The sequence below is a fragment of the Passer montanus genome, unplaced genomic scaffold (genome assembly GCF_014805655.1).
Source record: "Passer montanus isolate IOZ18808 unplaced genomic scaffold, ASM1480565v1 scaffold13, whole genome shotgun sequence".
NCBI classification, from domain to species: Eukaryota; Metazoa; Chordata; class Aves; order Passeriformes; family Passeridae; genus Passer; species Passer montanus.
In genome coordinates this window covers 13676554-13700506 of record NW_024359832.1, presented here as the reverse complement: position 1 = coordinate 13700506, position 23953 = coordinate 13676554, and the positions used below count along the sequence as shown (strand labels likewise).

Below are 23953 nucleotides of genomic sequence, written 5' to 3'. Positions count from 1 at the left end.
TGGGATAATTTCTGACACTAATCTCTGGCCCTGGAACTGTAGCTCTGGTTCTACAACATCCATTACAAACCACCTAAACCTACCCTGTTTCTGAAACACATAAGAGACTGTACTGCCCCCTTCCACATTAGCAGGTTTATTTATGGATTTGGTTTGTAAGCTTACAGAGAGCTATAAAAGAATTTGAGGTATGTATATATTGAGGTATGTAACTTGCTTAAAGAGTGCAAGGAGGTTCTACTTTAGACTCTGGATATAACAAAGAATGTTTCATTTACTCAGTGGCATGTAGTGATGCTTTATTCTTTCCAACACATGATATTTCACTGGGTTTATGGTTACAGCATTACACTCAATTGGATCTTCATTATTAAACGAAAACAAAATCCACCTATAAATTTCTGTGGGGATGACTGGGAGCAGCACAGAGCAATGGTTCTTAGAGTTTGTGAGAGTTGTGGATTGCTATCAAGTTTCAAATATATGAAAATTGATCAATGTGCCCGTTTAAAATTAAACTTAACAGAGAGTGATATTTAAGTTAAAATAGCTGTATGGATCCCTTCTGATGACCTTGCTCATACCTGTAATGCACAGATCACAGTACACAAATCACTGCTCTACAGTACAGGGTTTTCAAGAAAGTTTTATTTGAAACAGAAGAATATGAAAAATGCTAAGGAATATTATTTTAGTCAGTGAGAAGGCTTGAAAACTGAGCAAAGATTTGGGAAAATATTGCAGCTAGCTTCAAATACTAGAGGAAATTATTAGTACTGTGTAAGAGGTAAGGCAATGACACACCCAAATTAGGTAACTAATTTCTATAAAGTGATAAGAAGGCTGACATCAGAAAGGCAGGTTTTCTGTGAACCTTGCAGAAGGACTCTTGCCCATATTTGCTCTTTGTCTAGAGGAAATTGGTAACTCCACTTTCTGCCCAATGAGCCTTCCAAAGATCAGATGTGACTGAGAATATGAACAGATCCAAGTTGAAATTATTGGCATCTGCTGAGACCAAGGCAGCTGAGAGGACTACAGTTTCTGGGTCCCTGTCCTGTGTTTCCTTTATGCACTAAAACCAGTCAATGCACCTATGGGGAGCACTGGCAGTACTGAGCCTGCACCCATGAGATCCTGAGAAAAGAAAACTTCTGGTGAGAAAAATGTTCTTGTATTTGCGCTGACTTTAGCACCACACTACACTGTGTTGCCTCAGCACCTACAGGACTTGGGTCAAAAGCATCACTGGACAAGCAATGGGCCAAGCTAAGAATGGGTTGTGTGGTGCAATCGTGGCACATTGGCTAACTGCATTTGTATTAAGAATGTAGGAAATATGTAGTACATAGAAAAGGTATTAAACAAGGGACTTGGGCCAGAAGAGTCATGTTGACAAGAGATCCTGAAGGGATCCTGAAGATCTGCAATCAGTAGCCTGAGAATCAACAGAACCACAGAAAACACTGTTCATCCCACCATCATAAGAGACAATGGGTACAATAGAGTGCAAGTGACTGTCCAAAGGACAAAAATCTGTATTTTATTTACCACAGTTGAGAAAGTATAAACAATAGCTAGAGATAAGAGGATGGACTGAGAGTGAACATTTTCAAGTTCCTGATGAAAGGGAAGATACCCACCCAAGAGCAGAGACCCTTCAGATGCTTTTATGGATTGTCATTAGAGATGTATCAGAATGTGTCAGCACTGTGGAAACAAGGAGCACAAATGATACTGACTGATTAGGCTTCAACAACTTCAGGATGCAGTGCCAGCCTGACCCACACATGGAAACACAATCACATCATTTCGCTCTCTGAGCTTGGCTCTGTATTGTCTGCACTGTCCCTGCCTCGACAACGGATCAGAAAATAATGCAGGTGAAGGAAATGGCACAGCCTTCTCCTTCTCCTTCTCCTTCTCCTTCTCCTTCTCCTTCTCCTTCTCCTTCTCTAGCAGAAGAACCTCTATCTGACGTAACATTCCCTCCTTAATCAAGGCTTGCCCAATGTATTTACCTGAAGAGCTGGAAAGGGCTGTGGGGAAAATGACAAAACTCTGAAGATTTGCCATAGCTGATGGTGCTTCTGTTGTCTGGACACTATCCTGAACATGGGATATTTACCTCTCTAGGCATGAAGACCTCATTAAAGAAACAGAAGTTAATAGTGTGAGTGAGAAATGGGGATGAGGTGTGTGGTAAGTTCACATATTTGCCAGACTGCATGCAGCGTTAATGTAGGAGCAAAACAGAATAATTACTAATGTTCTAAACCAAGAAACATCACATAGAATAGAGGCTAAGAAAACACTGTTTAATCAGGATTAATTTAATATCAAAGTTAAAACAACACAGAAGCATAAAAGAGACAGGAAATTAGATGTGATTATGATGGAGAGACTGACTTTGCTGGCAGGGAAGAAATCATTGGAGAAAAAGAGAAAGTTGGAATACAGGACTTCATATTAATCCAGGTTTGATATAGATATGAGCTCATTGTGGGGTTCTCCAGAGAGAAGGATGAGAAAAATGGAACTGTAACTAGCGCTGGTTATTTGAGTCATCTGGATAGAAGATGCAGTGATTTCATTCCTCTTCTCTAATAAAGAGAGGGAAATGCTTTTAACACTGAAAGTGAATGATTTCAGTAGGGTGGGTTTTTTTTCTACTGAGCAGGAAAGTCCCATTCACAGAAAGCTGTACAGCCAAATGAATATTTTAGTGAACTGAAAACTGCCAAATTGTATTCAAGGATCTCTTGTCTTCTTTTGCATGTAAGAGAAACCAAACATTAACTACTAAATGATACACTTTAAGGTACAGTTATGGGAAAGAAACAGAAAGAAAGTTACTGCTACCTGCAGCTATCTTCAGAAAGCAAGGCAACAAGGTCCACTTCAAAGAATGCATAATTTTGAAGAAGCGTGGGATTACATCTCTTTATTAAACTGAAAAGTGTTGAATAGTTTTACACTGAAATATCCTCCTGCTAAAATTATTTTGAGTTGTCTACTCTACAGGGTGGCCAAACCATCAATTCCATCTGGTTTGCTATCTTTACTGTGGGGAAGATGGGAAGAGCTGTTAGTATGTCAAATTGAACAGCTAAGCATTTTCCCCTTTGCAGATGGAAAGGAAAAGTGTCCTAAAAATGGAACCTGATACTCCATACAAAAGAGTTTGGACCATTTTGCTACTCTGGTACAGAAAGCAAATAATATTGAAAAATATTGAGTATGCAACATCCTGAAAGTAAAGGAAGGCTAAAAATCCATCCCTCATACCATAATAAACTTCACCAATATGTCTCACATGCTCAACTATCATCTCCATCAGAAAAGCAGCCTTGACTGCTTCATCTGTCAGGAGTAGCCTTCAGCACCTGAAGTCACTTTCAGTGTCAGTGGGAGTGACAGGTAACTATCAGAGGGCTCAATCACATTCAAACATTCAAGCACACACAGCTACCACTGAATGCCACAAGTCATTTCTCCAGGGAGAAGCAGGCTGAAGAGAGGCAGGGGGTCACATTCTGGTCCTGCTGAACTCTGAGCAGGGGTGTAGCTGACAGAAAAGCTCTACTGTCTATTTTAAAGTTGGAGATAGCAGGGAGCTAGCTGGTTGCTTGGTTTTGCACTTCATTGGAGTTTTTTCTTAAATATGGCTGAATATTGATCCAAAGGTTTTTCTGGCAGATACCATCAGTGGGGCAGAGTGGTGCCTGCACCAGGAGATCAGGTAGTCAGCCTTCTGACTGCTTTGTGCTGCCAGAAAAACACAGAGATGCCTATATTAGGGAAAGAATCTGACTCTGGGGATGCAAGCCAATTTTAATATGACAAGGAGGAAATATGAGTTTAATGTACTGAAGCCCAAAGCTGTAAACTAGTGGATTGCTAAATCAGTTGCTAAACAAAAATCTTCATTTCATTTCACTGGTGTTAGTCTACTCGTCTTTTTAAATCTGGATAGTCAAGCTTCCTAGGAAGTGTCTGCTTTGTACTAGCAAAACGCCTATAGTCTTTGTCAGGTTTCAGAGGAGACCTACCCCTTCCTGTCTGCTGATCAGAAATCCAATAAAAATACCTGCATGTTATTCCCAGGATATGACTTTATGGTTCCTATAATATCAAATTAATTTCCCAAGCTTTAACATGCATAAGCTATCTCCTTATTGACTAAGGCACACTTTGTCACAATTTGGGGTCTGAATACCCCTATATTGTGACTAAGGCAGTAAATGTGACATTATTGCAGTGCTGATACAGTTATGACTCTGGAAATGACTTGGTGTCTCCCTATACAATTGGGATGTCAAGAGTTACAGCTAATAGGGTGGATAAGCTGAGTACCTCATTCCAGGGGATCTAGCCTCTGCAAGTGGAGTGATTGGACAAAGAGACAAGCTCTGCAGGTAAGTTAAATCATAACCTGTTCCTGTTCAGCATCTGAACCTGGCACCAATTAGAGGTAAGGTACTAACACAGAGAGACCAGCAGCTTCCTCAGGTACAGCTCTCCTGCACCACTGGGACACATCCTTGCTTAGCACCTGGCGGGTGAAGTCTGCAAGGCTCATGCTCTTCCTAAAACCACAAACCTAATCTGAGTCCCACCACTAGTGAAGGGACTCCCCTGGACAAAAAGAACTGGCCCAGGCCTTAAAAAAATCACATCTGATCCTCAGGACACTTCTGTTTGAGGGTCCTGCATTAAAGCTGCACTGCAGAACAGCTTCTTCACACCTCTCCACTAATTCCCCAGCTTCCACAGCACACTGTACAAGATCGCCTCTTGCATGTGACAGTTTTGACTCAAGAATGCACCTTCTTTACAATGTATGGAAAAAATTAAAGCACCATAAGTGATTCAGGCCTAAAAGGAAAGTGAGACTTACAGGTACCTGACTTGATAGACTCAGGTTTGCAGCAGCTGACTTTTTCTTGCTGTTGGTACTATTTGCGTTGTTCCCAGCACTACTGTTGGAAGTGCTGCTGGTAGAGTTTTTCCTTTTCCTCCGTTTGGTTGTTGGTTGTCTTGTGGGTTCTGCTGCAATAAAATGATAAGAAGGAAAGCAAATGGCAGATATTGTAAAGCAAGAACTAAAATTATCCATAAGAAGTGGTGCTGAAATACTTTTCCAATTAGTTTTAAATTGAGAAGTTTAATAGTAGCAGTTGTGTTAGTTTTAACATACAAACTGTAGAATGATATTTGGACCCAAACCAATGGAATCTGCTTTCAATTTTTTCTGATGGATTAACAAAGCTTATTTTCCCTGCATTGTCAATAAAGGTATTCAAAAGCCTTTACTGCTGGGAGTATCATATAATGATCATTATGGTCAAAGCGCCTGTGGAACTTGCTGAAGGTCACACGGCAAGAAACTAAATGCTAAATGACAATGCAGGTCTTACTGTGATGGAGGGTACAGCCTCCAGTGACCCAGCCAGAAACAAAGGCTAAAGGAGCTTTCTGCCCTACTGCTGCCATCCATGGAGCAAGCAACAAGCAACCTCCCTTTGAGCCCCTTCTGCATCCTGTGTGGGCTTCACCTTCAAAACTGCTGCTCCCAGGAGAACCCATGAAGTGTGCCAAATGGCATTGCCCTGCAAGCCTGCAAAACTCAGACTGGATCAGGACAATTACACAGCTTTGCTTAAACTGGCAAAGCACAGAAGGGCAATTGTTCTCAAAATTTGGCCTGGGCAACCATGTGAACAGTCTAAGATATAAAAATCTTTATAATCTGAAAAAAGAGAGAATTATTATTTTGAAGTGTTAAAGGAAGGAGATTAGGTCCAGGCCTGTAAATAACTTAATATTAATCTCAAAGACAATTAATTATGAATTGTAGCTGTAATTTCAGAGTCACAGCAGGAAGCAGGATTACACAAACAATGAATTCTAATGGAGCCAGTAGGCATTTTGCATTCCATCTACACATACTTTTGTACTAAATTATATCCTAGTCATAGTGAAGCCATCTCAGTGTGCACATCCATAAATCAGTTGTGTCAGACTGAAATCATAAAATATCAGAATAATTTTCAGGCTTGCTTTGGGAGCATTGTTAATTTTTATTACTTTCCTTTCTAAGTAAGCTTTCCCACTGCTTCTCCATTAATTTTACTATAAAAGAAGTGGAATTTTGGAAGTGAAACATACCTGGTGGGGCCACCATTCTCTGCCATTTTTGAAATAAGCATGTCTTCAAGCAGTCTCGAGGACTTAGATTGTAAGTTTTATGTCTTGACATCAGTTCCTGCATTGGCTCCAGTATAACACACAACTACAAGAAAAAAAACAGAACAGAACAATTTCATGCAAGCAAAGCCTCCATTGATCAGCATTTATGTAACTGGAAATTATATTTTTGGATTTTCTTTACTCTTGCTAATGGAGCATGCATTATACAGTTCAGTTTAATCTGCACTTGGATTGCAAAATCAAAACTCTGAATTGGGAAAACTTTTTATTACTATTTATTATCCTAGGTAATTTATGGATATATCAGATAAACTCCAACTCTAGTCTTCCAAGCTACAGAGATTTCAGAAGACTAGAAATGTTCATGCTTCATTGCCAAAGCTGCAAAGGTTAATAAATAATAAAATGCCCATAGTGGATTAGCATTCCCATACAGCAAAATGTGTTCTTCTGACCTGCTGCACACCACAATGAGAACTTATAAATGATCTTTTATTTTGATATCCAGGTCAAAATAATCCAGGTAATTTTGGGGTTTTTTTGTTATATGAGGACAATACATTCTCTTCTTATCATATGAATCACCCATATGAGAAAAAAAGAGAAGCATTTTATTTTTCTTGTCTGCTTGAATGCTGAATATATAGGATACAGATTTCTGAAAATATGGAGTTTCAAACATATTTTTTAAATCTTATATATTTTAAAGTCTTACATATTTTCTACCTGTTAACTTAATAATTAAATGTTGTTCACTGCTTTCTACTCCTGTGAGCACAGCAGATCCAGCAGAAAGAGCACTATGCTGCTTTCTGGTCTCTCCTGTTTATAACCACAGAATCATTTCCAGTCATTTAAACCTCACTCAAAGACACAGAAGGCTACAAAATTGCACACGTGTAACGGAGGGCTTACTCTTGTTTGCCAGAGCCTTGTTTTTTAGGCATCCTAAATGAGGAGAAAAAGTCCAGGCTGACCTACAGGTGCTACCTGAAATTTGTAGGGCTGGCACACAGGAGGAGATGGTTCCTTACTTGCAAACTGAGCACATATGATAAGGAAGTAGCTGGCACAGAATAAGCATGGGGCCTGCATGCCGTTTTTAGTCACTTTTCAAAGCAGAACTGCATTTAGAAGCAGGGGCAGGTTTGGCTTTTTTTACCAACAGAAGTAGGGCAAAAAGTTGATGAAATTATTGGAAGTTAGAACGGCAACTGAAGAAAGGAGTACCGTAAGCTAAGTCTTGTTTTGAATTATTTACTTAATTTTAGGAAGTTTTGCTGAAGGAGTATCCAGGATTTGCTTCAGCAGGAGATGTTTTCCCTCTGTTTTTTTACAAATATATGACACAGGAGACAAATTCTTCTCTCTGGGCTGCAGAGCTGAGCAACACTTGCTCCATTCTGCCAACATGCACCCCTCTCTCATTCATAGAAATGGAGATGCAAAGTATGCAGGGAAAATAGTTGAAAGGGAGCTGCCATGAAAACTGAGACTAATTCAGCATTGAAATATTACTGTGTATTGGCACTGCTGTTTGATGAGCCTTTCATTAACAGCAGTTAAAACACAGATAACATAAAGCAGCAGGGAGAATGAAGAGCTTGAGTATGAGAAATTATTTTTTTCCATCTGCAGAAATTGAATCTGCAGTTGCCTCACTGACATTTTTCTTACACAGTTTTTACATATTTTTTGTAAATAAATATCTGCAAGACAATCTAATAGAGAGAAAGCTGCTATCACACAGTGCACTCTGGGTTTGGATTTTCATCTAGTTCAATATTCAACAAAAATTAAGATCATCAGGTCCTAAAATATATGCAGGATCCAGTTTATGCTGTGAAAAAGGTGTTGTATTTTGAGTTGATATTCAATTTATTCTGAAACCTACAGGCGCTTGCTCAGGTTTTGTGTGTGTGTGTGAGAGAGAAAGAGATTTGTGATCGTAATGGACACCATTGTTTTGACTCTCAAAAGTCTGGGTTTCTGGCATGGCTGCCTAAATTTTCTCATTATAAGCTGACAGCAGCAAGCATGAAAAAGATACTTGTGATAATTCTGAACAAACTAGTTACCCTGGGCAGAGTGCTAGACTCACACAGCTCTACTGCTGCTGGGACTAAAAATAGCTAAATATATATGTAGGTTCTTCCAACATTTCCTTAAGGACACTTTATTCATTATATACTTACTCTTCCCTAGATATTTATTACTGGCAACAAAGAGAATGTTTCTTCTTTATCATCTTGGCAAAGATGTTTGCTATTGTGCTGTAACCATAATGTGCACTGAGAACTATGCTGTCCCCAGTGCCTGTGGATATTTTGACTGCTAATCCTGTGTATAATCTCTTTCACTTCACACACAAGATTAAAATGGAATACAGACCCAATATGCTTGACTGATCTCACTTGCATACAGAAAAACATATGGGCATTGAGGGCCCTACTCTAGGACATGGGAAAGTCTCATCTTCTGAGTACTTGCGAGCTGTAGCCACTCACATGAATCCTTCTTCTGATTTTTGGGGAATTCACAACCATTTTCTTCCTCTAAAGTCTGAAAATTGTAAAGTCAGCTATAGATACTTGAGTAATAGCAGGGCATTGAACTCTGTAGTTTTAAATGTATCTAGCTCTATCTATGTGAATTTGGCATAAGTGTAAAATGAACTGGATTAAAAATGATTGATATCAAATCTCACAGTCTTTTTTGGTGACCTTTGAGACCTACTTGAAATCTAAAGTAACTCAAACCCAAATCCTTGAAAGAGGAAATGATTGTGCTCCAATTATCTTAAGTCCAAGGAGCTTGTCATCGACAATCAGTAACTTGGTTTTCTTTTCAAAGAAAAACAGTTTAAAAATGTGGGGACAACATGCATTTAAAAGCTTGATTGGTCAAAACCACCTGCTGTCTTTAAACAATGGCGAGCAGGTAACTGGCAGGCTGGATTGACAGAGTGAGTTCTTAAAACAAAGCTAATGAAATGTTTTATTCTCCTGCATTCATTGGCTTATAGAAGCCCGAGGCTTAAACTGTCTATTCCCCACAGATCATCTAGTCTCCCTCTGTGAGACTTCTTCACAACATCCATTTTAACATTTTTTTTCAAGCAGTGGATAATACCAAAATGTACAAGTATTTACTATAGTACTATATTAATAATGTTTGGAACACCAACAAAACCAATCTCTTCTACAAGCAGTTTCTTCACAGCTTGAAATCAGTCACCCAAGAAAATAGCCTAAAGACTTCAAGAATTTAGTGCGGTGACGATGTATGATTGCAGAAATAATTTCTACATTCCTAGGAATACAGAACCTTTAATGGCAATGCTTGACAAGGGAGATATTTCTGAGTTCCACACTTAGGCAACACTAGAGTTGGGATCCATCTGCCTGTGCACAGGTGTCTAGTGCCAGTTGAAATGCCCTAGATGATTCTGGATCTGGTCCACCAGATCGCTCTTGCTGTCCCAGAAGAACACAAAGCTCCTTGTGGATGTTTCAGGCACTAGAATGTGTCTTAATTGCGTGTGCAGTTGAACAAGGCCTAAAGTTCAAAGAAAAAAATTATGTTTGTTTTAGCTTTTAAAATGTATTTGGAAAAGTGTGTATCATAGTAGATTATGTACTTTCCCTGTGCAGTACTAAAACCCACTGAAAGAACTCCACATTATGTTTAGTAACCCAATATTATTAGAATTAGTTTCTAGCCATTTTATCTGATCTTGTGCTGATGTGTGACCATTACTCAGAACCATTGCTGCTTCACTGTCAGAGCTGTGAGGTGCAGCCAGCTCTAGGGATGAGCACAGTGCTTCACCCTGAGAGATCACTGGCCTGAGCAGCCTGTATTTGTCGGTGTCCAGTACACACTGGACCCATGCACATGGTTTGGTACTATGGATACTGGCAGTGTCTCTCCTGGAGTTCCACACGGATCCTATGGACAATTCATCAGTTAGAGGGCTTGGATCCAGCTTGACAAAATGGTAATGCTATACCCTTGGGGCTCGGGGAAGTGAAAATAGGGAACATAATAATCAAGCACATTTGGTGGTTTTTTTTTTTGGTTTTTTTTTTGTGTTAGTAAAACACATCAGGAAGAATTTAATTTTTTAAATTATTTTGTTTGGAGGAGAAGACTAGCACTTACAGGTTTCAAAAACCAGTGTTTTTCAAGAAGGGAGTTACAAGAGGAGATAGTGGTGGCACTGCAGACGGTTTTAAAGGTTTCTGAGAATATGGATCCACACATAATTTCCTGCTATACCTCAGTTATCAGCAGATAACCAAACTGGCCTTCATCAGTAAGGGATGATATTCAGCTCTGAGATCAGTCCAGTCACACCAAGAATAGCTTTAGCCTTATGATTTTTGTTCTCATGCTGCCTTTTTATTCCACTCCGAGAACAGATGCTCTTTCTGGAAGCAGTGAATATTAGCAACAAACACCGACGTGAAAGCTCTCTTTTACCTTTTGCACACCACAGGCTAACGCATTCTATTTCCAGTTTAATTAGGGATTACCTCCCCACGAAGCCCCCCGCCTCCAGGAGGGGTTTCGGGCTGCGAGGGGAAGCTGCCGGCGCCGAGCTGCAGGTGGCAGAGCTGCCCCAGCCAAGGGGCTCCGCGCCGGCAGCACAAAGGAGCGGCAGCCCTTCGGCTTCTCCGCGCTTCTGCATTTTAAAGAGAAACCGCTGAGCCTCGGGTCTTGCCTGATTTAGCTGGTGACACTACATAATCGCCCAGCCAGTTTCTTTAAATCAGGAAAAATATCTGGTCAGTAAGCCAGGTGGCCAGCAAGTCCCGTGGTCTACCAAAACAAGCAAGTTTTAACTGTCTTCCTATGGCTGCCTATTTTGTCTGAATACGTAAAAGTTTTACTTACTACAATTTAAAAAATGGAAATAGATAAAATTTTTCATGTAGATGACACTAAAAAATGTTAATGTATAATGTAACATCAGTTTTTCTGAATGAGCCAGGAAGGAACCAGGCAGCAACGAGTGTTCCCTGAAGTTCTACTGAAATGTAATTTTAACCCTTTGCTGCTTGGAACTTCTGATCAAATGCCTGTATTAATCACTTGAAAATTATAGGAACTGTTGCATATTCAGAGCATATGCTGATTTACAGCCCTTCCTATAAGTGACAAAACCCCCATTTGAATGGGAGTATTAATCATTGGCTAATATTCAGGTAGGATGTTGACAGTGAAGGTATACCTGGAATACAATGTGCAGCCTTGAACAGGTTCAGCACTTTCTTTTAGAGCTCATTTTTTATCCTCCACAAAGACTCTGAGTTATTAACCAACAAATCTAAACACAACATTTTATTTCCATGCTGAAATGCAGTCTTCCCTCTGCACACCCTCTATGTGCTCCAGAGAAAACAATTCCAGTTCATGCTGCTAGAGAAATTCTGGCCCCAGTGCATTTCCCTGGGAAAGGTCCCATTTCTTCAGAGGGGCAGGATTTCTGAAAAGAACTGAAGTGTGTCTGCACATCCACATCCACTGTTTTATGCCCCTCCACAGGTACACATTTCCAGATGTCCACAATATGTTACTGATACACCTGCAGTGAGGAAGGGGACACACTAGAGATGTTTTTTCAGGCCCTGTAAAAGAGCTATACCTGCAAGTTTGACTTCTTGGAGTGGTTTAAAATCCTGTGTGTGTGCCCTGGACCCCCAGCAGCATGGCACTGAAACAGGAAAGCACTGCTGCAGTCCTCAATACAGTTCATTTTTGGAGTTAGAAACAGAGAAAGCTTATAGCTTATTTTAAATTTCTCTGCTCATGCTTGTTTTTCAGAATTAATGTAAGTTTCATTCCCCTGCAGAACAGAGGGAGGAATGAAAATTTCCTAGGAACATATTGCTGCTTCTTTCACTGGCCGGCTTGCAATTCACTCCTCAAAATAGCATGTGTTTTTTAAGGATCACATGCGAATACAGAACATTTTCATCTTAAAAATCATCTTTGTTTTCCATTAAAAACATGGAGATATAAATGAGAAATGTTTTGGGGTTTTTATGAACTGAAAGAAATTAGGTGTTTTTTTACATACTTGTTTTCTAGGGGGGAATGCTTTGGCTTTGTTTTAAGCTCTTGCCCAATATGTCAAGTCAAATACAAGTCTCTTCCATCAATACATTTCAGTGGATCAGCTGTATCCATGGACCTTCCCTGCAAGATAAACTTTAAGCCAAAAGAAGGGGCCTTGAGATTCCCATCACTCAGCTTACTGTTCTTGCTACCAGCTTTCCCTTTTTGAAGACCCACTGTGCACTCCTGCTGAGATGTGGAACTAATAAATGTTCATTGTACATCCCATGAAATGACATACATGGAATAAATAAACGTTCAATTTTGACAGTAGTTAGTGTAGCAAGCAGCAAATACAGTAACTGCTTCAACTTAAATTATAAACCCAGTTATTTTAACCTGAATATTCAAAATCCAGTCTGCACAGGGTCATTTATTTTAGTGAAACCTTAGATGATCTTTGGGACAGAATGAAAAGCCAGCTCTTAACCTCAATAGCTTAAGTAGTCCAATACCACAGAATAATCCCTGGTTTGTTTACTGTGACTACTGTTCTCTCCATATTTCCAATTCCTTCTGTGCCAAAGATTTTTTAAGTTGGCTGTGTATAAACAGACTGAAGTCCTTGGGTTTGCTACATAGGTAGGAAACAAAAGGAGTTTTGAAATCTACAAGGAGGTGGGAAACTGCTTAGAATTATGGTACAGGCATGCTTACTGTGTTTACTCCTAAATTAAATGCATTTGATTTAAACAGATAGTAATGAAAAGGTTTTGAAACTGTTACTAAAAATACTTTCTTTAGGCTTTGGCTTAAAATTTCATTGAGATAAATGGGATCACACCTCTGAAAGAAATTGTTTTAGACTAGCTCAGGGCTCAGCAAGACAGCACTGCATCAGGTTGAATTTGGCTCATATTTTAAGTACATCTCCAAAACCATATGGAATGGATATTTTGTATTAGTTTTAGAAAATACAGGATGAGTTTCTGCAGCACAATACCATAGCAAAAGCAGATTCTGGAACAAATTCTATAACCTGAGATTTACAGGGTCTAGGATATACTTAATAGCCACCACTCAGCATGGGAGAAGGTTCCATGTTTTGTGACACCATGCTGAGTTAAGAAACATTTGTACTTGCAATCACCTAAGAAGCCAGGAATTAGAATTTCCAGCTTAATACTTGCAATATGAGTGATCATTTGCATCTACAGCTTATTAGTTGTACAATGACAGAGATATACATATATTTTACAAAATACTGAGCCCCTTGTTTTAAAGATATTCCTATCTTAACTAGATAAGAGGTAAAATACTAAGCCAGGAATAATTTGGCAAGAGAGAGGTATGCACATAAAAACAACAATTTCTTTCATGCACCTATCTACAAGTCCCTTGAGGACTACTGATATATATTTAAATGGTTCTCACACATTGGCACTTGAAAATATGGCTGTTTTGCCTGCTGCATGCCACACAAAATGTCATTAATTTAATTGATAACTTGGTTATTTAGGAAACAATCCTGCCACAAGGCTCCTGGCGTTCACTATTCCTTTTGTGTGTGTTGCCAGCCCTGGAGGACACAGTGGGATGACACACAACTGCTGAAGCTCCATGCTGGACTCACTAGCAAATACTCAGCACTCAGCAATGTTTATTCATCCTATGCTATGCCCTGAATGCCAGTCTAGGACTCTCCAGTTTCTCACTAACACCCAGAGGTAGCGAATGATTTCTCAATAATGCAGTATTCAGCTGCTCAATTGCTCCCATGCTACACAGCTCATCATGTTTTTACACTGTTCTGTATCTGCAGCCATTTCAATTCCCAGCAACAGTGATAATGGAAAGAAGCAGCATTCATTTCAGGTAAGACTAAGCTTGAAAAACATGTTTTTTCGGGCAAACTATGAGTGGATATGAAACAGATCTTAGCACAGCCATCACCAGCATTGCAGCTAATTCCAGTTAGAGTGTTGCACCCTAATTTAATTTCTTCCCCCCACCATTTTCTCTTTCTTTTCTCTTCTCTTTTCTTTTCTCTTTTCTTTCTTTTCTCTTTTCTTTCTTTTTCCCCCTCCTTTACATAGCAGCTAGATAACATCTTCCACCAGTGTCCTCTCCTCCATGCACTCTGGAGCAATTCAGATGACTATGGAAACTTTGTCAGATGTTGTGGCTATTAATTCTGCCTTTCCTTGTGGTGGCACCATGACAGCACCAAAACTGTGCCCCTGGTCAGCAGGGAACAGAACCTCCTTTACAGTTCAGAAAGTTTCTTCCTCCCTCCTTGCATCCCTGCAAGGACTGCAGGCTCCTCACTCCCTGCAGTGTGCCCAGGCTGGCAGAAGGGCTCTGGCTTTAACAGTCCCAGAATCATTCCTGTCAATGTCCCTGTTCCTGCAGAGCTGCTGCTGAAGTGCTGTGCAGGTAGCTGAGCACATTCTTCCCTGAAAAGAACCTAATTTGAGGGCCTACTTAGCATCATGTCATATTAAACTAAGCATTTCTTACAGTGGAGATGATCAGTCTTAGTGACATCTTCAGTTTGTAAGGAATGAGTGGTGTGAAGCACCTTCAAGATGTCACACAATGAATGTTGAACTGGGCAGATGTGCTCTTCTTTCCTTGTCCAAGGGGAAGCTGAGTGCATTTGTGGAGATGACTCTGACATACACCTTATTTAGTTATCACTTTAGTCAGTATGCTCATCATTACAGCATGTGCTGGAAGGAATTCTGTTTCAGAATATTCTTAAGCATTAAAAAAAAAAAAAATTTAGGGCTCTCAGTCATTGCTGTAACTATTTGATAACCCTCTTCCTTCAAACTCTGAAAGGGTTTTCCTTGTGATTTTGCTTAATCTTTCTATTTAAGATCCATTGTTTAGAAAGGGCTTGGAAAGGAGTTTTTCTGTTTGTAGTTTTGCTTCTCTCTTTGAAGATTTAATGCTGGTTTTTAAAATTATGTCTACTTTTTGATTCTTTACAAGAACTTTGCAACTTTAAACTCTTCCTGTCATTACCCAGTCATTAAAAGAATCTCCTTGCAGCAAATGCTTTTTTTCCTATTCACCTCCTGTGCAATGGGGAGATGTTTTGAAAACCCCCTCCTTCAACAGCATCACACACAAGTCTTATGGACCTTTAATTTTGTTTCCACCAGCTGGGCTCACAGTTCTTCCTACACCAAAGTGAATGGTGAAGGTTATCTGCTTCCTTTCCCTTCCCTTGATGACAAATCACACAAAGTAAGGGCACTTGGTTTCAATAACATAAGTAGATATTCCTGGAATCCCAATTGCAGAGGCAAACTGCATCCATTGCTGTATGTATTTTCAGCTAATGAAAATTAGGATGAGTCTCATCTTCCTCCTGATGGGTTTAGTTCTGAGGACTATGAAAATCTACAACCTGAATCATTCAAGTCTTGTTTAACCTTGTCTAAATCTTCTTTATGGATCTCCTGGTGAAGTTTGGCCTCATCCAAACTGTACAGATTAGCATTTTCTTCAATGAGGACAACCTGCTTGAGCCCTTTCCTTCAGCAGAGGTCCTAGTTGCAATAAAAGACTAACACATCAAATAACAAGTCTGTATCATAAAGAAAAGCCTTGGACAGCCCATCATATTTTGTGATTATTCTCTCACAATTATCTATATAGTCAGTGATCAATAGGAAAGATTTGTGTCTTACACATCTCAGATAAGAATTAAGCTCTTAAATGATTTTAAGAGAGACCATAAAATTTATCTTTGTAATTTAATTTAACATTAGTGTTAAATTACATTGCAAAGTGCATCATGTTGACTGCATGATATGATCTTTTATACTGCACTCAGTATTGCAGTGAGTATCAATTTCAGAGAGCTTGTCAGAACAAAATTAAATTTTAATGTAAATTGGAGCAGATTCATTAATTTCAGTCTACACTTGATCTGGATGGAGTTCCACTGTTAGGTAGGGTTAAGGCTGGTCTGTAGTAATTAAGAGGAGGAACTAAGCACTTTGCACCAAATTTTTTTACTTAACCCTTTTCTTGTGAAATAATACCTCCATTTTTAAGTCCAATTATAGGTTATGAATTGACAGAGAAACACAGTAGCTATTGTTCTATCTCACTGTGTTTCAGTGTCCTGGTGCAAAGCACATGGCATTTGAAAGCTTTCTTAATTTCATTTTCTCTAGATAGTTCAAAAATCGTACTGCTTACAATTTGTTCTCATTTCAATATTATTGCCTCTGCTTCTAACACGATGACCAATTTTATTCCTTACACAGTACCAAGATAAGAACAAAACAAGCGGGAATTTGGAGACTGTCATACACTTAAGAGGGGTTTGTTGTTCTCTTATTCTTTGCCAAGCGCAGACATTTAATAATCAGAATTCCTTAATAATCCACCATCACAGCCAGTCCAAACAGTATCTGTCGGAAGCAGCATTGGAAAGGTCTATTTCCTTGTTTGCCATCTCCCATCACTGCCACGTGTGATGCTGCTGCATGACATTTCCTTCCTTTCTATTTCTCCAAAGGCAAACAAGCTCCTATTCAGCAGTTCTGAGTCAAATCCTAACACCTGATATTTCTGATATGAAAACTGTTAGCTTTTTCTGTTTGTGCAACAATGAGACCTTATCAGTTTTGCCACTTTTCATTTTGACTATGAAATGAATCCACTATCACTCTTCACCTGTATCCCTGGCAGCTCCCTTAGGTTCAGATGGAATCCAGTATGTTGTTTGTCTTGTTCAAACTACTGTTGATTCAAAACAAATCACAGCATTATAAAAAAAGATCAAGAGTGTAAGGACTGCATTTGAATGCTGACAGTTTTTAGTGTGCAGCTGTATTACAGCTTGGAAATAAGTTTGGAAATGTTTTTGTGGTGAAGTGGTCTGTAGACAGCAAATGCAGACTAAAAGTTACTGAAGGTAGAATAATAGGAGATGCTATGCCTGTCCAAAATGCAAGTCCAAAAATTTAGTGGTGAGGTTGAAGTTTTTCATTTGCATATAATTTTTATGGCTACTTCAAAATACATGCCACAGATGAAGACAGCCTCTATACTGAAAAACAAAACATTACATTCTCCTTTGATTTTACAAATTCTCTTCCATACATTGTTCTATTTTCAGGTTTCCTTGTACAAGAAATCATCTCTCCTCATACAAAAGATACACATAAAGATTCATACAGACTGAGGCAATACAACAACTGTGATTCATCCTTCAGACTAACATGTACATAGCAACTCTAATTTTATTTACAACCATGAAAAAGAAAGCTTTTTCCAGAATATAACCAGCTAGCTCTTCAGTGTCATGAATCTCTTCCCCCATCCATATAAAATCCTCTTGTTTCTATACTGCAGCTCAAGCACAAACGCAGTGTTTTTCACATAACCAGTTCTATTTTTAGCCTGAATTGTAGGAAGTCTGCAGCATTAATAAATGGAAGAGAAGTACAGAAGTACACTGCATGGTAATGTGCCAGTGCAAAAGCTACCTTGGCCTTTAGCCAGTGAACTGTGGTTAGATGTTAGAGCAATGAAAGTAAAAACACCACTTGTAATGGAATGATTAATAAGATGACAAACTTCCATGCATTTATTTCATACTTTTTGAATGCCAACATTATTAATACCAACATATTTTCTTTTTATTAGTGATATCTCTCAGCCTGAAGCACAGAAGAGATAGATATATCTCTATATCGACATATATATATATATATACACACACATGTCTATTGGTATACATGCAATTGAGATTTTCTGAATTCTGTGTTCAAATAGAAAGGAGGATACTTTGTAGTGCAAACCTTGACATAGAAAAGAAAAAGAAACAAGGAAGGAGCTTTTTTATAAACTAATATTGCAACTCCAGTATGCACAAACCCCATTGTTTCATGATTTTCTCTCCTATTGACTCTGCAGTTCCTTGTTTGGCATCAAAATTCTGAAAGCAAAAATGCTCCAAAGCTGTTACACAGAGGACAAAAGTTCACAGTTCTTACAGGGACACAGAGTCTTCTGTAATCACTTCTCACCCAATCCACAAAACTTGTCCCAGCACTGCTATGCTGTGGACAGATGGATGTTTATATAAAAGACCTTGCGCCTGAATAAAATTCCATTTTGGGGTTATATAAAAACAGCAATTACTGGGAAATGGAACTTTTTAATTAAACGTATTCAAAGAAAGTAGGGATTAATGACTTTAAAGTAGGGAGTATTTAATGCTTGCAGTCATAGATCATCCACTAGTGAAGCTGTATTATCACCATCAGGCAATGATGCTTTTAAGTATTGATGGTGTGTGCATTAATAAGGCTTCAAATGTTTTCATGACAATATAATTAGCAAGACAACTAATGTATACTATACCTACTATTAAAATAATGCCTTAATAACCTTAATTGACAGCAACATCTTCAAAATAAATAAGGATATACTTCAGATCAGGCTAGTTGTCCCTTGGCCCAGTGAAGTGCAAATAAACTACATACTGAAACTTTTAGGCAATGCTGGTGTGGTGGGGTATGGTTCCTCATAATTACACCAGAAAAAAATGTAATAGCTGCCTATCTGATTCCCTGATTTGTCGGTAGGAAGGAAATTATTGCTTTGCACTTCAGTTAAATACAGGCAATAAAACATAGGCCAAATTATTTACTGGCTCTGAAATTGTGCCTGCACAGATCAGAGTCTGGGTCATGCACATCTTAAAAATCAAGCTCTGACTGTGCACCTCACATAGATCAAATATTATATGGTGAGAACAGAAACCCACACACAGAAGTCAAAAGAGAGAAAAACCGAAACACCAACATTAGCTTTGTTTTTCTGTTAAGAATTTTATTCAGGTACAGCAAAATCAATACTTGTCCTCTGACTGTACACAGTGTACTTGAGCTGTTCTGTCAGGATCTATACAGAAAACAGAGATGGAATTTTAGGTGGGTGGATATGATGATCAGGTGGAGGTAAAACACAATGGCATGTGTGGCCTCTGCTTCCCAGCACGACTGCTTCTTGCAGTGCTGTGGGGACATTGTGTGGGGACAGTGTGGGGACACTGGCACTGCCTTACACCACCTGCTCACCAGTGCTCGTGGTCTGTCTGTGCTGTGAAAGTCATCCCCAGGGAAACACACAGGAAAGTGTCATGACATGGCAGCTGCATCTGAATGGGGAGAGTCCAGCCTCTTCTCACCCACCCCACCCTGCAGCACAGCATAAAAACAAAGAAGAAGTACTAACAATACCAACAAACTGACAGTTCCTACACATATAGAAAAATCAGGCTGTCCAATCTGCTGGTCACTTAATAAATTAGATACCAGATCATTCTGCTGTGTTATAATACATGATGCTATACCTCAATTTGACCTCCCTGCACTAATCTTCCAAGACATAAAATGACTAAAATCTGTGCTCCCTCTTTGTCCGTGTCCAGAGAGATTTATGCCAAGAACTGAGCTAATAAGCAAATAGGAAAAAACAACATCCTTAACCCTTTCCTTGTTTCTGATTTTCCCTCCCTGGTTTGTGACCCCATTTATGGGCCCTGTGGTGTCTCCAAGAATCATCACATACTATTTGGGGTGGCTGCTGGCTGGTCCTGGTGTGTGCCTTGAAATATCTGTGTTGAATTCCTGGGTTAGCTGTACAGGTGAGATGGAAAAACGAGAGAGCAATAACACACAATTGTTTCACAAAAGAAATGTGTCAAATTACTTAATCCACAGACTACTTAGATGAATAACTGAGCTGCCAGCTGAAAAGGAAATGTATTTTCTGGGAAGTCTTTCAAACACATCCATTCATTTGAAGTTCTCAGTAACAGCAATATTGAGAAAGGTCTTCTGTGTGTGTATCAGTGCTACCAATTGCACTGCAGCACTGCTCTCAAAGCTGTTAAAGTGTGTGACTAAGGTTGTTCTTCAGCAGCACAGCAGCCCTGGTGTTAAAGCTCCTGGCTATCGGTGATGCAGACAGCTGTGCTTGTAGAAATTAATTTGACCTGTTCAATATTTTTCAAGGAAATTTGACAATTACTTTTGTATCAGCATGTTTCATGGCATACAAGGGATCATCTGCCAGTTCCATTCCAGCATCAGATCAGGTGTTGCCCAACACAGACAACAAAGTCAGCCTCAGTTCCACAATGGACGCTTTGTTAATATAACAGAAATATAATTTTGCTCTAATCTGAGCCATTCTAAATTTATACGGCTTGATTACCCAATGCACAAGGATACATTGCTAATGGGTATGGAACCATAATGGATATATTATAAAATACAATATTCCCAAATGAAGCAGGTGAGGCCCATTCTTCAACCCTCAGGGAGGGTGCCAGTGCAGCACTTGTGTGCACACAGGTCAGCCCTGCCAGCTCCCAGCAGAGGGTGGCCCCAGTCACACTAAAAACCACCCTCACCCAGGTTGCTCTGAAAAACGCTCCAAGACAGTTTGGGAAACAGTGAGGGGGCATGGGATGAAGTGGGAAAACTTGCCAATGGGTCATCTGGGCAGACATTTATCTGCCAGCTTTCAGTGCCATAGGTCTGTCTCATTTGCTAGTGGAAATGCAGGCAGGGAGCATCATCTACCCAGTGACAGCCACAGGTCTGGTGACTGGAATGTCCTGCTTGTTTTCCATAATGAAGAGGACCTGGACTAATTGGACAGACTGGATGAGGAAGCCAAAATCTGTGATCTCTTGCAAATAGCACTGTCCATAGATTACTGATGCATGTAGAGAGTGTGCAGTGGTCCCAGTGCTGCTGGGTCAGTGCAACTCTTATTTCCAGAGTGGGCACAACATCTTCAGAATCTCACAAGGCATGGTACCTGTCACTGGAAACTCTGACCACAATAACAACTACAATTTGGCTTTTTAAACTTTATTTATATGAAAAAATATAATTTACACCTTCTTATGTGAGGAAGGCAATGTGAATTTCAATTCTGGCACAAGGTTTGGGTAATTTTGCCTATGCTAACACGTCTATTTTCTTCAGGCAGTTCAGTGCTTTTAGAGACCAAGGAGAGATTTTGAACTTTTTTTGCTAGTGTGATCACAGTAATGTATCCTCTATCTTCAAAACAGCTTTTTAATGTGTTCCAGCCAGGAACGAAAATATCACACAAGTCACAGAACAATCGTCAAATTCTCATTATCACCCTCAGCGTCAGGAGAAGTCAGTTTTATGGAGAAGGAGTTAGTGAGACCTCAAGATTCCTGTGGTGTTTTTGGTTTTTTTTTCCATGAGAAAATAGCCTCTTGGTAGAGCATATAGCATCCAGAAAGACCTTTCAATGGTTCCCCAAACTACTCTGTGTCCCATCTATATAATAAGGAAACTAATAATTCCATAATTTGAAATGGGTACTCTGAGGATACTTCCTGCTCTTGCCAAACACCAGTTATGTCTCGGTGAAATTGAAGCCACTGGGCTCAGTTTGGCTGTAATTCAGTGAAGTATAACGGCCTGTGATATACATAAAGTCAGACTGAATTCTGTTCTGATGCCTTATGTCCTTTAACACCATCTCTCTATGAATCAATGATGATTTCACGAGTAGTTTGGGGATGTTTTGACACTATAAGAACTGAAATTTAAAATAAACAATTACTTTTTACTGCATTTTAAAGGAACCTTTCTAATTTTTATAATCGTGTTCCAGAATACTGTCCTATTCAACACCAAAAGAAGAGACACAGAATTTTAATTTTTTTTCTTGCAGCTACACCAGAATTTTTTGTCTTTAAAGATGGGACTGTATTTGCAGCTCTTATGTGTCATCTCACAAAAGGAAGCCATTTATCACCAAGTTAAACTTCTGTGCAAATGCCTTTTGACTTTTACAGCCATTACCTTTTGCAGCACAGATTGTTAAGTATAATTATTATCAGTTAAATAAGTAACAATTAATTTACATTTCTTGTAGCAATTTATATTACAAGGCAAAAACTGTAACTTCCAATATTTAAGCAGTCGTGATGAAGAGAAATAAACACATATTTTCAGGATTTGAAATGGGTTGGTTTATGCTAATACACCATATGACACTTCAGAGAGATCCACCAGTACTTCCCAGACTTCTGGAATAATGGGATCTTTTCCCCTATTTTAGTGTTCCTGTGTTTGGCAATGCAGAAATTCGATATCATCTTTTGACTAATACACATATTTTACAACAGTACCTGAACAACCTATTTTCTCAGCTTTTGATCATATTTCCTAGGAAAGCATTCTCAGTAATATTATTGATCTGAGGATCAGCTGAGAGGTTCCAAATGTCTCTCACATGCTCTGGTGATCACAGAAGACTCTTAGCAAGTGTCTGCAATGTCTAAACCATCTAAACACAGTCAGTCTGTGGCTGTATCCTGGTGGCTATGTCCAAGCCCCAGCTTTGCACGTGCTCACTCACAGCATCCATGTGCATTTGAAAACCACACTTGTGGTTCCTATAGTTAAATAGCAATTCCTGTCTGAACTGGGCTCCAGAGTAGAGTGTATTAAGCTCCACAACTTTCCCTTCTTCTAAAAATGGTAAATGAAAAAAGCAAATCTCTGAGGTCTACAAAGCGACATCATTCTTTCTTCCCTCTCCTGGCTGCAGATTTGTAAGCACCCAGATTTTTGTTTTCATAGCTTTCTGAAAGAATTTTCTTTTTCCAAATCTATTTCAACACACAGCCCCATGTGTCTATTATCCTTTCCCCTCCTGATATGTGGTTCAGCAGATGGTGCAAATGAACTGGCATATAGAGTATTTGGTTAATCCTATGTTCCTCTGAATTGCTGTTTTGAGACTAATGCAGATACTTTATTATTGTGAATTGTCTGCATTATGTCCTTGCCTATATTGTTTGATTTATCTTGTTCTTCCTGAGTGGATTCATTCTGGTGCTACTGAAAAATCATACAACTTGAAGTGCACCTTAGTTAGCTCCAGTGAAAGGTGGAAACTCTTGCTAAGAAATTTCCTGAAATCTATAAAATGGCACAGGGTATAAAGCACAGCCAGAGACAGAGATTTCCAATCATTAAAAACATTTTGAGATTGAATGGGAAAAGGATGAGATCATTATGGTATGAGGGAATTGATCAGGAAGTGAGGATAAATTAGTCTGCAGACACCACTGACAAGTAAAGGTTTAGCAGGAATGTGCTCTTTCAGACCACTTGTTTTTAAGCTTTAAATTTGTTTTGCAGACTGCAAAACAGCCCTAGTCTGGGTATTCTGGAAAGCAATATGGTATGTGCACCATGAAGTGAACATTTATGGTGTGGAGAACATAAAAAAATATGGCAATATTTTTACGTTCTCTAAGTATGCCCCAGTGTCCCCAAACCTTCATTAATCTGGGGCTTAGTGGAGAAATGAGTTAAACTGTTCTTCTGAAAAGAGTGCAAGTACTTGTATCCAGCCTGTGATTGAATGGTTCATCACATGTTGAATAAACTGCTACTTGGGAAAAACATTAATTCAGAGATGCTAGTACTCACAGACTATGTTCTCCTCCTTTTCCCCCTCTCCTGGAGAGCAAGGCTGGAAAATATCACGTAGAAGGTTTAGGAAGGGACAGGATCTACAGGACACTGCACTAAGGCTGGTGTTTCTTAGGTGGCAATGCCAGCTAAAGCAGCAC

At 39.2% G+C, this 23953-nt stretch overlaps 1 protein-coding gene across 10 annotated transcripts in view; it reads right to left on the bottom strand.

Moving 5' to 3' along the window:
• LDB2 (LIM domain binding 2) overlaps nucleotides 1-23953 on the bottom strand; it is a 213565-nt gene that overhangs the window by 5323 nt on the left and 184289 nt on the right. For 4 of the 10 annotated variants that reach the window (XM_039698926.1, XM_039698929.1, XM_039698921.1 and 1 more), the window contains 2 exons: nucleotides 6172-6295; nucleotides 4901-5052 (listed from right to left, as the gene is read on the bottom strand). In XM_039698926.1, the coding sequence (XP_039554860.1) occupies nucleotides 4901-5052; nucleotides 6172-6295 (276 nt within the window). The remainder of the gene's footprint in view (nucleotides 1-4900; nucleotides 5053-6171; nucleotides 6296-23953) is intronic. The other 6 variants (XM_039698928.1, XM_039698923.1, XM_039698930.1 and 3 more) reach the window with 3 other exon arrangements.